General features: G+C 43.5%; 1 protein-coding gene across 1 annotated transcript in view; it reads left to right on the top strand.

Moving 5' to 3' along the window:
• cbarpb (CACN subunit beta associated regulatory protein b) overlaps positions 1-9286 on the top strand; it is a 15481-nt gene extending 6195 nt beyond the window's left edge. The window contains 14 exon segments of the mRNA XM_034146996.1: positions 948-1009; positions 2806-2883; positions 2886-2967; positions 3979-4150; positions 4540-4692; positions 5141-5372; positions 5900-6002; positions 6004-6047; positions 6050-6089; positions 7189-7544; positions 7547-8257; positions 8260-8388; positions 8391-8444; positions 8447-9286. Of these exon segments, the coding sequence (XP_034002887.1) occupies positions 948-1009; positions 2806-2883; positions 2886-2967; positions 3979-4150; positions 4540-4692; positions 5141-5372; positions 5900-6002; positions 6004-6047; positions 6050-6089; positions 7189-7544; positions 7547-8257; positions 8260-8388; positions 8391-8444; positions 8447-8742 (2512 nt within the window). The 3' untranslated portion in view covers positions 8743-9286.
• The last annotated feature ends 4453 nt before the right edge of the window (positions 9287-13739 follow it).

The following is a 13739-nucleotide window of genomic DNA, read 5'->3' as shown; positions in this document are numbered from 1 at the left end:
GATTCATCTGTGTTTATTCAGCAGTAACATAGCTGCCCTCCAGATGCTTTGTCCCTCACTACAGCAGCACGCATCATCAAGTACACTTGAATATATGAGTGCTCACCAACTCGATGCAGATAAAGCGATAGCACAGAGGCTGAGCAGGGAACAGACGAGGCTTGCCGGCGAGAGCAGGGGCGAATCGGGCAGACCGGTACAAATGATGAGTGTAATGAGATTTCATAGCAGCCATCGGCGGTGATTAATCCCACATCTCCACCGAACCAGGTGTGTGTGCACAGAGAGAATACACACACAGTATGAGGAAGCAACAGAGGAAATGAAAGACGAGAAGAAGCAGAGATCGAGGTGGACGGAGAAATCCCTCAAGTCACAAATACAAGCACAGACGCATAGCTCTGCTAAATAAAATCAGATGGGATGAAATGTCTGTAAAGAGCTTTCTTTTTTTATGCCTCATAAATGACTTCCTGGGTACGGGATTAAAAACTCTTCCATAGAGAGTCTGCGGCAGTCAAAGAAGTTGACACAGGGAGGTTTAAAGAGTGGATATACTTAAAGAAGGAAGCATTATTCATCCCTTTTTAACAATGTGACCTTTAATGTGTGTTTTTTCTCTGCAACTTAAGATGAATGGAACTTTAAAATCCAATACAGCACCATGCATTATCAGTTCAAGAGGTTATCAAGTTACTATCAATGATTTAGGCCCTCATTGATTATACAGCCAGCCATTTAGAAAAACAACATGGTCAAAATGTAGACTTATTGCCTTGTCCTTATGCCTGGATTTCCAATCATTGAACAGAAATGTCCACAGCAACGCTTTGTACTGTGGCCCCACATGTGGCTGCTGCCCACATCAGTCGGGTTGGACAGATGAAAGCCAGACTTCAGTGGTGATCATGTCACAGCATTGATCTGAATGTTTCTGTGTGCCCCAGGGCCAGCGATGACCCTGAGAAAACCAACACCACCTACGTGGAGGAGTCTCAGCCCACCCATGGTAAGAGAAAAAAGGACAATGAGGAAGAAAGGAAGGGAGGGGGGGGGGGGGATAAGGAAGCAGATAAAAAAAAAGGCAAGTAACCGAGAGAGGGAGGAGTAATGGAGATTGAGGGATTGGATTGATGGAAGCAGGGATATTTGTATCTCGTCAGCACAAAGTGTAACGTCCATTGCATTACAATATTGCGATCTCAACCCAATGAGTTTAAGTAGCTGTGCCGCTCCTGGAACACATTTTGACATTTTGGGACCAGTAGATGCACTCAGATCTCAGATACAAATGATTTAGTAAAGGAAAGTATCCATTTGGCACCAAACTGCTTTTGTCAGGCTTTTTTTCTTTCATTTATTTTAGTCAGCAGTTTGTCATATTACCAGTCACTCTCTACAGAGGTGTCTGAACATCAGAGGCTTCACTTCACTTATAGTCAGTGTAAAGGGCTTACATGGAACATATTACAATTTCTTTTCTTGTATGATATTATGCCTTTTATCACAGTTGAAAGTGATGAGGAATGGCATGCAACACTAACCCTAACACCTGAACCCCTTGATCACCACATGGAACACCCATTTACGACAGACTGAAAATAAGTCTTGTAAATCCTGTCACATATCAACTAAAACTTCTATTATGTGGTCCGAAGTTCACATACAAAATGTGAGCTAAACAAGAGTAGGAGTGTGTAATATATATATATATATATATATATATATAGATAGATATTTTATTTATTGGGATAAACCCCTTGAGATGCACCATTTCGTTTTCAAGGGGATCCCGACAATAGCAACAACTTACAGACATACATAAACAAAAAGCAAAACATGACACACAAGACAAACCACGTACAGTCTGTTAAGTAAAATTCAAGTAATACATACAATCATTACAATCATTCCAATTTGAGAGACAGTCGAGCAAATCAGTTTCATCAATAACAAGTGCAGACCAGTTGAAAGTGAGATGATAATGCATGTTTAAACATACCCAATGATGCAAGAGATCTAATAGCAGCAGGTAAAGTATTCCAGTCTGTTGGGGCTTTGAACATGAACGCTCTTCTGCCAATCGATTTTTTTGCAGAGGGGACAGAGAAATAAATCTGGAAAGAGTGTCTAACTTGATGATTTGGCTAGTAGGGTACAAAATACTGCTTTAAATAAGGGGGATAGTTAAGATAAATGCATTTAAATATCAGCTGAAGCCAATGTGTGTGTCTTCTTACATTTAATGAAGGCCATTTAAGTTGGTTATACATTGTGCAGTGATGTGTACGAAAAGGACAACCAAGGTTCTACCTCTATGGTAGAAGATCTGTGAGGCTTTACTGCTAATATGCTAACATTAGCATGAGTAATGTTTAGCATTTTAGATTAGCCTAAGCATGTGAACGTTTGCTAACTTGAACTAAGCACAAAGCAGAGATCTCTGGTTTAAAGCAAAAATAATCAAAGTCAATTTGACCAGTGAAACCTTGAACTGTTTAAATATGTTTAAATATTTCACTGAATGAATGAAATTGTTGACTTGCTGGTGAAGCTTGGGGAAAGTCAGGAGATCATCAGTCAGTAGGCTTCATCCTTTTAGGTAACATGAATGCTGTTGAGATATTTAGGTCTGGCTTAGAGAACTAGTTGAGCTGATAAAAGTCACATTTACTTTAAGAACATTACAATAAAAATAGAATAATGTCTTGAACACTAACAATGACATCTCGATCTTCCTATACGCGCGTTTCTATTTAATTAACCGTCTGCCTCCCCTGTCTTTTTTCCCTTGTTCTCCGGTAGAAATCATCATCAGGGTGGATGAGTCCGAATGCATGTCAATGGCCAGCTTTCACGACCAGGAGACCGAGCGCTTCCTCTCCACGGAACAATGGGCCGTCGCGTCTCCTTCAATGAGGCTGCGCTCTTCGATCATGGCAAGAAGGCCCAGGAGAAGGGCCGCAGGTTAGAAAGCCAACATACACAGAAGCCCACGTTTGCTATTTTTATATCAGTGTTTAACCTTCTTTAATATCCATTCACTCCAGCTCCACTGCTTTCTGAGATCAAATAATTTCACATTTAACTGTGTCCGTCTCTCTTATATGCTGGTTAAGGGACGGGTTAATAATGAATTCAGAATGCATTATGTATGTTACGGGCACAAGGAACTGTCCCCTTTCCCATTATTTCCCTGCCCTGCTTTTCTCTTAGAGCCCTGAGCATGATATGCAAATGCTTCAAAGGGATTCAGTGTTGCTAAATGCAGAATCCAGTTTAGCTCTGATCGTTCTGAAGTCAGATATTCCCCCTGTGTCTTTTTGCCTCTTGTGCAAGGATGAGCTTCATGATTTAAGACTTATTGAGAGTGCATGCAACTTATGGCTAATCTTAAGAGGATTTAAAAAGGCCCTATTGTGCTTTTTATGGGGGTTCTAGCGATATCACTATGTAACACTTGAGCTTCTATTGGCTAGCGCTTAAACATATTGTATGTCGTTGATATCCTGGCTCCAAAATGATGGATTCGAGCTTCCTATTGATATCAGGACAGAGAGTCTCCACACATTCCGCCGCAGACTGAAAACTCACCTGTTCGACTGCATCTTTGCTAACAAATAAATAAATAATCTTCTGTATGTAGCACTTGCAAAGGATTTGGCTTTACGTGAAGCTAATGCAGTAGCACTTCATCTGGTTGGGCTTATAGATATGCAATGTACCTGCAGGATTCTTGCTTTTGAGATTTTTCTTAATGGTTGAATGCACTTATTGTAAGGGGCAGGCCATCTCATAGCAATTGACCAATCACAACAGAGCCGGCCACCAAACAAATCAGAGCAGACAGAAAATAAAGAGCTTTTTGAACATTAAAGCATGTAAACATGTCACAGTAAAGTAACAAAGTACTAAATATGAACCTGAAAATTAGAATAAAATGTCCTCTTTAATTGAACTCTATGTTGTTCTCCTCAGGTACACTCTGACCGAGGGCGACTTCCACCACCTGAAGAACGCCCGGCTCACACACCTCCACATCCCTCCCCCCGCCCTCAAGATAGTCACCATCCACGAGTGCGATTCGGCCGAGAACAGCATCACCATGACGACTCGCCCTGTCGCTAAGTCGGCACTTTCCATCTTCCAGGTGACAGCCTCGAACCTGCTATAGTCCTAATGCATCGTTATTCTTGACTGGGGTCAATTTGAACATCAATCACTCGGGACGGGGCAAGAAGATGAATCAACAACCCTAATGTAGGCGCATGTGTAGCCAAACAGAGGGATCAGGCAACAGGCTGAGCACATTGATTTCACATTTAGGTGTTCGAACATTTGTGCAAGGATGACAGCTGAGATAGGATCGCAACTTGATATTTATATTTATTTAAACATGAAGAAAAAAATGGGAATAGATTTATAGCACCGATTTTGAACAAGTGGGAAAAACATTAGAGCTCTGTAAAAGAGATGCATGTTCAAGAATGTATTCATGAAGAGTAAAAGTGAAATGTCCTTGTCCTTTGTATCCTACAGCCGATGCTGTGCCCCCTACCACAAACTGCGCTGATCAGCCTGAGTGTCAATCCCAGCTGTGCCCTCCCTGGAGATGCTCTGAACTCTGTGGTGAACACCAGCTTCAGTGAGAACACTATCGCTCTCGGCACCAAAGAGCCAATAACCAGCTCTGTAAGTTACCTCCAACTACTGTCACATATATTGCATCAAGTAATAAATACTAGTCACAATTTTGTTGAAGAAATGTCTTAGAAAAGTAGGCCACACAGTGAATCTCCTGCTGTCAGTCATTAAAACAAGAAAAGTGAGTCTGCATACAAATCGCCTGTTAGCGCTCGTGTTGTGGAAAAATGCAGTTCATAGGTCAAAATGAACTGTGTTGAGTTAATAATTTGTAGAGTGCTGCATTTTCTCAAGAAAGTACACCAAACGGCTATTCGAGCCAGTCATCCACAGGGACATTATGGGGTCACGGAGCCCGAGGGAGGACCAATGACAGTGATGTTTGATGGGTAAACAAGGAAGCCTGTGTGGGACATCACTGCCAGAAGGGATTACACACACACACCACAGGTCACGGCAGTTTTCTTGCTGACGCGTTTCTCCCTCTGTCTCTCAGATCGAGATGATGGGAGCGGGGCCCCGGGGCCGAGGCAGCAGTGTCAGTGTTGGAGAAGGGGCCTTGGTGAGGAGTGGGGGTTCCCCTTATGCGGCAGGAAGCCAGGGGCCTGTGCTGCAGTTCTTCACTAGACTGCGGCGCCATGCTAGTCTGGAGGGGGCAAGTCCCTACTTCAAGATCAAGAAATGGAAGCTGGACAGCAGCCAGAGGGCCTCGAGTCTGGACACCAGAGGTAATGGATCCTTGATAGTGTAAAAAATATGTTTAGAAACAATCTGTGCCAGAGCAGGGAAGTGCAACACTTAAAAAAAAAAAACTGAGAAAATAAAGTTGAAGTCTTGGCAGTTTTATTTCTTTCATGTATTTCTCTATTTATATGTGTGTTTTAGTATTTTGGGCAAGCTCCTCTCTTGGTTAAGCAGGAGGCTCCAGGAACCAACTGTGCGATGCCTTTCTGTTGCTAATACTGGGATATACACACAGACACACACACGACCAAGACAGATGGCTCAGGGACGTAAAGTTTCCTCGTTCTGAGTCAATTTGAGCCCCCGAGTAAATCCTGCCGGCAGATTCCCTTCATTCTATATATACACAATTCCTCTTTGACGATACTTAAGGGACCAAAAAAAAGATCACAAAATCCCCTCTGAAACCTCAACAAGCTTTCTCCTGAATTAAGTGTCACTTCACTCCTGTCCGCTGTGACGCAACTTGTAAAGCTCACTGCTCTCTTCCCCCATGTTTGTCGTGAGCCAGGCTCCCCGAAGAGGAGACATTTCCAGCGTCAACGAGCCGCCAGTGAGAGCATGGACCAGGAGGACAACGACGCGCACCACATAGACCTCATCCAGTACATCGCCCACACAGGACCTCCCCTACTGTCCCAGCAGCCACCCCACCACACGCCTCTCTCACCTCCTTCCACACCACCCCCTTCCCTCGGCAGGTATCTTTAATTCCCTTGCCATTCATCCTGCTCACTGCTTTGCTGCCTTGCACTCATTTCTTTACCCTAGCTAGAAAATGTTTATGATAACGATATTACACAGTTAGATGAGCTCTAAGTCCCATTCTTCAACACTCTTCCCGTACATAAAAGAGTCCCTTTTATAATCTCGATAAAACACCATTGCAAAATAAATCAAAGTGGTTGTTTTGACAAGCCAGTTGATGTGCAAATGTAAACTATCAGTATCCAAACGATTGAAGGTTAGGTTATTTTTCTATTTTAAATTGAGGAAATCGTGTTTAAAACAGCGAGTTTGTCCTTTTTTAGACAAATTGTATTGTTATCACAGGAATCTACATTCAAACACAACATGCTGTGTAATTGTAATCCAACACAGGCTTATCTGTGTGTAATGAGATCCCTGTAAACAAGAACCACTTGAATGATTTGGAGCCAGATGTAGGGGATTCCCAGAGTGCATTTCTTTTAGAGATTGAAGTGGAGAATCGGGACGCAGAGTTTATTTTGGCATAGGAAATCATTCCACCGCTGACATGATCCGATAATGTCATGATGTCGAAAGACCGCAAAGGTCACTGCAATTCAGTTATTTTAAGAGCGCAATTCAAGCAATGGAGTTTAGTTCAATATAGGGTTATGCAGCGAAAATAACCAGTTTCCTAAGTACTTTCTTATATAATGTTTTTTCCCTTTACGAAATGTTATTTTAAACAAAAGCAGCATTTCCTGTGTTTTTTTTTGCAGATGATTGTTGTTGATTGTATTGCTACTGATATAACTTGTGTTCTTTAAATCTGCTGACTATAATGAAAGCAAGGGATTTCTAGGAAAGTATGGTCATGCATGGCATCAGTATTCAGCAGCTAAGTTCAGTCTAAGGACATGCAACAGCAGCCATTGCAAGTCATGAAAACCATTGTGTGCACTGTGAACACAGCCATGTGTCAGCTGATTGTGATATTCAGGCAAATACTCCGACACTGACAGTTGTTTTTTGCGAATGTGTGTGTTTCTCCCCTTCCTTCTCTCCTTACTATTTTCATTGTATCTCTCCACACCTGTGTGCACACTACAGGGTAGAGGTGGAGGTGATGGTGGAGGCCAGCTGCAGCCATGGCGGACCAGGGGTGATTGGCCTATCCCCTGATCCCCAGGATGAAGCACTGTCCCTATCAAGAAGGGAAGGTGCAGACCCTCTGGACCCGCCAGATCCCCAGGATGAAGCGCTGTCCCAATCAAGAAGGGAAGGTGCAGACCCTCTGGACCCGCCAGATCCCCAGGAACCCCAGTCCCTTTACAAAGACATCTGGAGCCTTCGTGCAACACTGGAAAAATACGCCGCCTCCGACCACAGCAGCAACAACGACAGGAACTCCGTCTGCAGCGATGTGGAGAGTGTGTGTTCTCTGGGGGGGCGCACAGAGAGAGGAGGCTCCCCAGCTACCCATCCCAGGAGTTAGGGGATGAGGCAGAGGGTGCAGAGGACATTTCAATGTTTATTGATGAGAGGTTGGAGGTGAAAGAGGGAAGAAAGAGGAAACAGGGAAGCACAGACTCGGAGCGAGGGAGCAGCGATGGAGAAACATCGACTCGTAAACTGCTGCAGATGGACAGCGGCTACACGTCGATAGAGGCTCCGTGTCGCGGTCCAGAAGACTTGCGACTGTTTGGGAGCGCCAGCAGCAGCCCGAAGGACAGAACAGCCCACGAGAAAAGGCACCACTTTACCAGCGCAGGGCGAAGTGGCACTATCGGTGAGAGCTTTGAGTCTCACCACTTTGAGGAGGAACCGGAGGATGAGAGCTTGTTGGGTGCCAGTGGCGGAGTTTCCATAGAAACAGGTGCTAGTTCACTTAGCTGGTTACCGTACGGTCAGATTCTCACACCTCGAGAGGCTGCAACGCCTTCGCCTCAACCGCTAATGCTGATGCGGCGAGACTACAGCATAGATGAGAAGACGGACGCCCTCTTCCACGAGTTCCTCCGTCACGACCCTCAGTTTGACCAGCAGGAGTCGCCGCAGAGGAAGCACCGCTCACGGATTCACCTCCGCCAGCAGTGGCAGCGGCACAAGCAGTGGAGCGACCCGGGTGTTAGGTACTTCCAGACCTCTTTTGAAAGACAGAGAACCCCGCTACGGAGGGGGACAGTGTGAACTACCCTCTGGACACGAGCTACCACAGCACACTCCCCCGCATCGTCAGCGCTCCTGACGAGGAGGCCAGCGACAGGACGGGCAGCACACCCGACACGCCAAAGGTTGAGCCTCCGACTGCTGGGAGCGGGGGAAAAACAGGGAGCAGGGTGTCACCGAAATCACATCCTCTTCTCCACCCCTTGTGATCTCTCCCTCTCGGAGCAAGATGGAGGGCAGGTTGAGCACCACGACCCTCAGGAGGACAGCAGACAGTCCGGACTCCCTCCTGATCCCCCGGACTCCCTCTGGCTCCTTCAGGCGCCCGACTCCCCAGGCCACGGCCCGCAGACCATCACAGCAGAGCTCACGGACAAACTGACTGCTAACCTGGGCGAGAGGCTGTACATGGGCCTGCGCAGGGCCAGGGACACAGCCGCTGAGTGTGTGACGGTGACGGCCACACACACTTCTCCGGACCACAGCCCAGTGTAGCAGGGCTCCAGCCGCCCTCCTCGTCACTCCTGCTGAAACAGCTTTTTCTTTCCGTTTGATTTGTCCCGACTCAGTTTACATGTCATTGTCAGCTTGAATGGTGTGATCCAGACCCATAAACACACAATGGAAATGTCTGTCTGTCTTCATATCTGCTGTCATTAAATGTTCAATGTTGCCATTTTACTAAGCTAACTTATCAAAAAAAATCTATTAGTAATAGTTGTGTTCATTGATTGTTTTCTGTCTCTACTGCTGCCTTCTTGTCTCTGCTCTCCAGTATTAATAAGTGAAGCTGAGGGCCAACATGGCCTCTGTACTTGTTGATCCACTGTGAAACCAGGTGCTATTAGATGAGTAGAAACCTAGAGATCTGGACGCAACAGCTGGTCCCATGATCATGCATTGGTGGAAAATAAGTATGTGTATCACTATTCATGAGCTAAAAATGACTCCATTGATGATTAATCAAGTCTTGTGAGACCAACAGCTAGTTGATCACACTAGCTGTTTAGATGAGTCGTTCCGACCAGGTGGCGGTCTTAAGAGAAGTCTGAGATAATTTAAGTTATTTATTATTTCCTTTGTACACGAGGAATTAGTATTTATTTTTATCATTGTTTGGTTGTGTCCTAGGCTATAGGAGCAGTTGTAAGGCCATTGAAGTCAGTCTGGAGGAAGCCATGATAGCAATTTCTAGGCACACTAACATTGATTTTATTAAATAGTTGTTATTTCCATAAGTTGGGCCTTGACAGCAACCCTGTCCCAGCTTTGTCAAACTCTTCCATACTTGTGGGCCATGTTTTTAAAAGTAGCTAGTTATCTAGCTTTGTTGGAGATGACATCCCCATTTTGTATCCGCCTACAAAGCTCGATTGGTTGATGGTTATCCCCATTGTGTGAAAAGGTTGTTAAGTGATTTTTGATTCAAAACTAGACTTTGCTTGATTTAAGGGGTAGCTGAAAAAGGTTGGGAACCATTGGGTTTAGATATATACACATAATACAGTTAGAAAATGCCAGGAAAGTTAACATAAAGTGTCACTTTTGTCTTCATTAAGTGGGTCTGACTTGTCATGATGTTGGTTGTTTTTGACTGAAAATGCATCTAAGCTATGTGAAAACTGTTGAATAAGTTGTATAATATATTTTGGTACATGCATTGCTGAAATGACAATGTAAACTGATTGGCAGGTCTGAAGAGGACAGGTTAGGACTTAACAAACCAGACAGCCACTTGCACTTGGGTATGATCTTCATCAGTCACAGAGATGACATTAATCTCCATGAACTATGACTCTTAGTGCTTTAGGCATCACTGACATGAGGCGAGCAGTTACATTACAGCTTTTAGACAAGATGGCTGGCCCTCACAGACATTTGGTGTCAATTTGTAAGAAAGGCATGCTTTCTGTGCATGGGCTCACAGAACAGTCTTCATTTATCCGCATCTGACATTCTTGTTTTCTCCTCCTCTCCCTCTTCTCCTGAGAAAGTTGACAGTGAAGTAGATGCCTCCCTCGGGGGCCGAGGACTTCACTTCCTGCCAGCTTATAAAACCAGGGCTGGAACAAAGATGTGTTTGTTGTTAGGTCCACTTGGTTTGTTTTTCTTTCTCTTTTTTGGCTTCCTCTGGCGATTTAAAAAACAACCACTACTCTGCCACTCAAATGAAGCCCCAATAACAGATGATGTCTGTGGGCAAAGAATGATGTTGAAAACCCACTTTGCTCACAGATCTTAGTTTTCACATCCTCAGCAGTAGCAGCAGGTTGATTCTCGCTCATAAACCATCGATCTCAGAGGGGCTGTTGGCTTTCCGTTTCTCCCACGTGCGGGGAGGGGAGCCACTGCTGAAGATGGTGTTGAATACTAATCAAAACGAGAAGGATTTCCACCTTTCATCCCCCTGCCTCCCCTTCCTCGTTGTTTGAGGCTATTACCATGCAGTAAATTGAAATCACTGCATAGAAAATCAGGGGAGAAAAACATTATCCGCCTCTCTTTGTCTGGGTGTGATGATGCTCCTTCCCAGCCCTGCATAGATTAGATCTCTCTTGGCAGCGTGACAGGAGTCTCCTCTTGTGGCTAAGTGCGGATGCTGCGGTTCCTCATTAGGAGGGGCAGTGACTGAGATGAAAGGGGGGTGAACTCAAATAAGGAGTAGAAAGTGATTTTTCTTTGGATCTCTCCGTTTCCTTCACGCAGGCTCCCCTCCGACACACATTATTTCACCATGAAGAAACACAATGTGCTCAGGCACAATTTTGTGCAATCAAAAATGGTTATGCCAGCGCTAATCAGCAGAAAGGAAATTAAATCCCCCCCTCTGATATAATGGAGCTGATGCCTCCCTGATGATAATAATTACTCAGCAGATTCTGACAGGGCTAGAGAAAGTGGAATACTGCTTCATTTCCCACAGATATAAAACTAGAATGTCTTCGAGCTGAATCAAACACAACAGTCCTAAAGGAATTGCCATACTGGGGTGATTTTCCGTACATGTGTACAAAGATTGCTGTGTATACAAGCACAATGTCACAGGAGCTAGACTAAATGGATGTCCTTTATTAGGTTTAGACAGATGCTGTGTACCTGGAGACACTAAATGGTGTTTGTATACTAACCAGTAGCCTGTCAATGCATCGATGCTGTGTGTAGGTCTGCATGAGAGTTAACATTTTAGTATACAAATCCTTATGTTTCCTTAGACTTACGGTACAAGATTCACCTTGAGTTACTGATCCTTTGGTAAAAGGCAGAAGCCGAAACATTGGTATGACCTAGAGATTTTGTACTTTTGAGAGTCATGCTAGAATGCTGTAACTGATGAGATTTGTGAGATTTATCTCTTGAAAATAGAAGTATTTCTGTATTCCTTGCTTGTTAGTAAAATCGCTTAATTTCTCAAAGGAAAAAAAAGATGAGCTTTCTTAACAACTTTGCTTTTGTTGATCCAAATGTATTGAGCCTTGAGGGACCAAATGATAAAAAAAGGTGTTATTTTAGGATTGTTTTCCAATCTGTGAATAAATGAATGAAGCAAAAGTGTTTCTAACTTGCTTTATTCCAAGGGAATGGTTGTTAATCATGGCGTGGGAACAGATCCCAGATAAGGTTCCCCGCTCAAGAATCTCATTTCATTTTTCTCTGTTGCTTACTGTATAGGCTCCTATTGATTTCTTGCCTCTCCTTATCAGCCCCGACAAATTAATTGGAAAGAAAAGCCAAATCCAACCTGCGATCTACAAAGGGAAGGTCTCAAATGTCTGATTTCTAAAAACAACAACCTTATAATCTGTCTCACTGAGCTGCGCCTTAAGCTGGCAGGGCCATTATTTTATAATACAGAAGAAATACAGCCATGCTATGGCACTGGCGATAAATAAAAGTAAGAAGGAGCAAAGTGAAGTGTTGGCAAATACAGCATACACACTTGTAAAATATGTCAGAGCTACATGTAAGTGAATTATAATCATATTCCTGTGAATAAAATACTAGCTACTACTATCCACCAATCATAAAATATTCTAAAATCAACATAGAATAGAAAACGAGACTAGCAATAAGAAAAAGGCTTGACTATTAAAAACATTTGGTAGACAGAGCTGAAGTCTGTTTTTTTCTCTGCCCTAAACTACATCATTACATGTAATTTCTCCACACGGAAGAAAACATTTTTTCATAAGAGCAAATGTATTGTCCTCACTGAAATCACTGTCAGTCTACTGATTCAATACACATCATACTGACAGACTGCAGGGTGGACTACACTCATTCAGTGGAGGGTGGGGGACCTCCTGTTCCTCTGGGTGTGTTTCAATGTTTTGCATCATGGTGTGCATTACCTCTATCCCTTTTATTGTCTGTCAGCCAATCGCAGGGCAAAACACCTCAACACTCAGCCAATGGGGAGTGTGTAGAGGGAGCTCCTTCAGTATTGCCGGTACGTTATCATCTGTGCAGTGTGGAAAAAAAACAGTAACATCCTTTCAGGCTGTTCCCCCCCCCTGCGGTGTGAACTGTACTTGATGGGAACTTGAAAGGAACAGGGGTCCAACTAAAAAAATGTGGCTCCAACATGCCTCATGCACAGATTCAGCTAAATATCTTTAACATTTGAAATAAATAAGTATAAATCCAGTCTGGGAACATAGCCTTTTCACAAAAAGATGTAAATAGTACGGATTAAGACATTGTGACAAAATACACATATTGTTCTTTATTCGTTTTTTTGTGTGTTGTGATTGGCCTTTATCAAACAACATTTAGACAGTAGCATGTTACAAGCCTAAGCTTTACAAAGGAGACGGGTCCATGGGCTAGTCGAGGGTCCATGGTGAGTTTGTTCACTTCTTTGTAATAAAAGCAGGATAGAGACAGATATGTGACAGTCATGCTAGAAGTTTTGTGTGAGCAGAGAAAAGATTGTTGTTATTTAACTTTGTGACAGTCATAAAGGTTACAACTCCAAAAAGTGAGTGCCTGTGTGGAAGGCCAGTTTGTCTTAAAACATATTTATTATGAGGGACTGATGCTAAATGACATGTTGTTATGGGTTACAGAAGCAAGGGAAAGACCATCAGATAGAATCAATGGCCCGGTCCCAAAAACCTGTTAAACACTCAGGGACTTAATTAAAGTCACCTGGTAAGTGAAGAGAGGCTGGTATAAATAGGAATAAGACAGCACTTTGCAACAAACCAGGTTACCTTGACAACATCTGAACACGACGTTAATCACCAGAGTAGGATTGGGACTTTTCATTTGATGTGTTTTTTTTTCTTCAAGCACTTTAAGCATCGACTGCTTACCTCTGCTTTACAATGTGACGAAGACATAATTGTCAAATTATCAATTTATTTGTATTTATTAATAATAGTACTGCTTTTGGGCTTCACCTAATAATCCCACAACATCACAACGCTATGAACTCTGTGGGGCAGTTCCCCTACTGCCTAGTAGAAACCTACTCTTACTGAAAGTGTCTA

The sequence above is a fragment of the Trematomus bernacchii genome, unplaced genomic scaffold, assembly GCF_902827165.1.
Source record: "Trematomus bernacchii unplaced genomic scaffold, fTreBer1.1, whole genome shotgun sequence".
In the NCBI taxonomy this organism is placed as follows: Eukaryota; Metazoa; Chordata; class Actinopteri; order Perciformes; family Nototheniidae; genus Trematomus; species Trematomus bernacchii.
The sequence above is the reverse complement of the archived record's forward strand: the minus strand, read 5'-3'. Positions and strand labels throughout refer to the sequence as shown.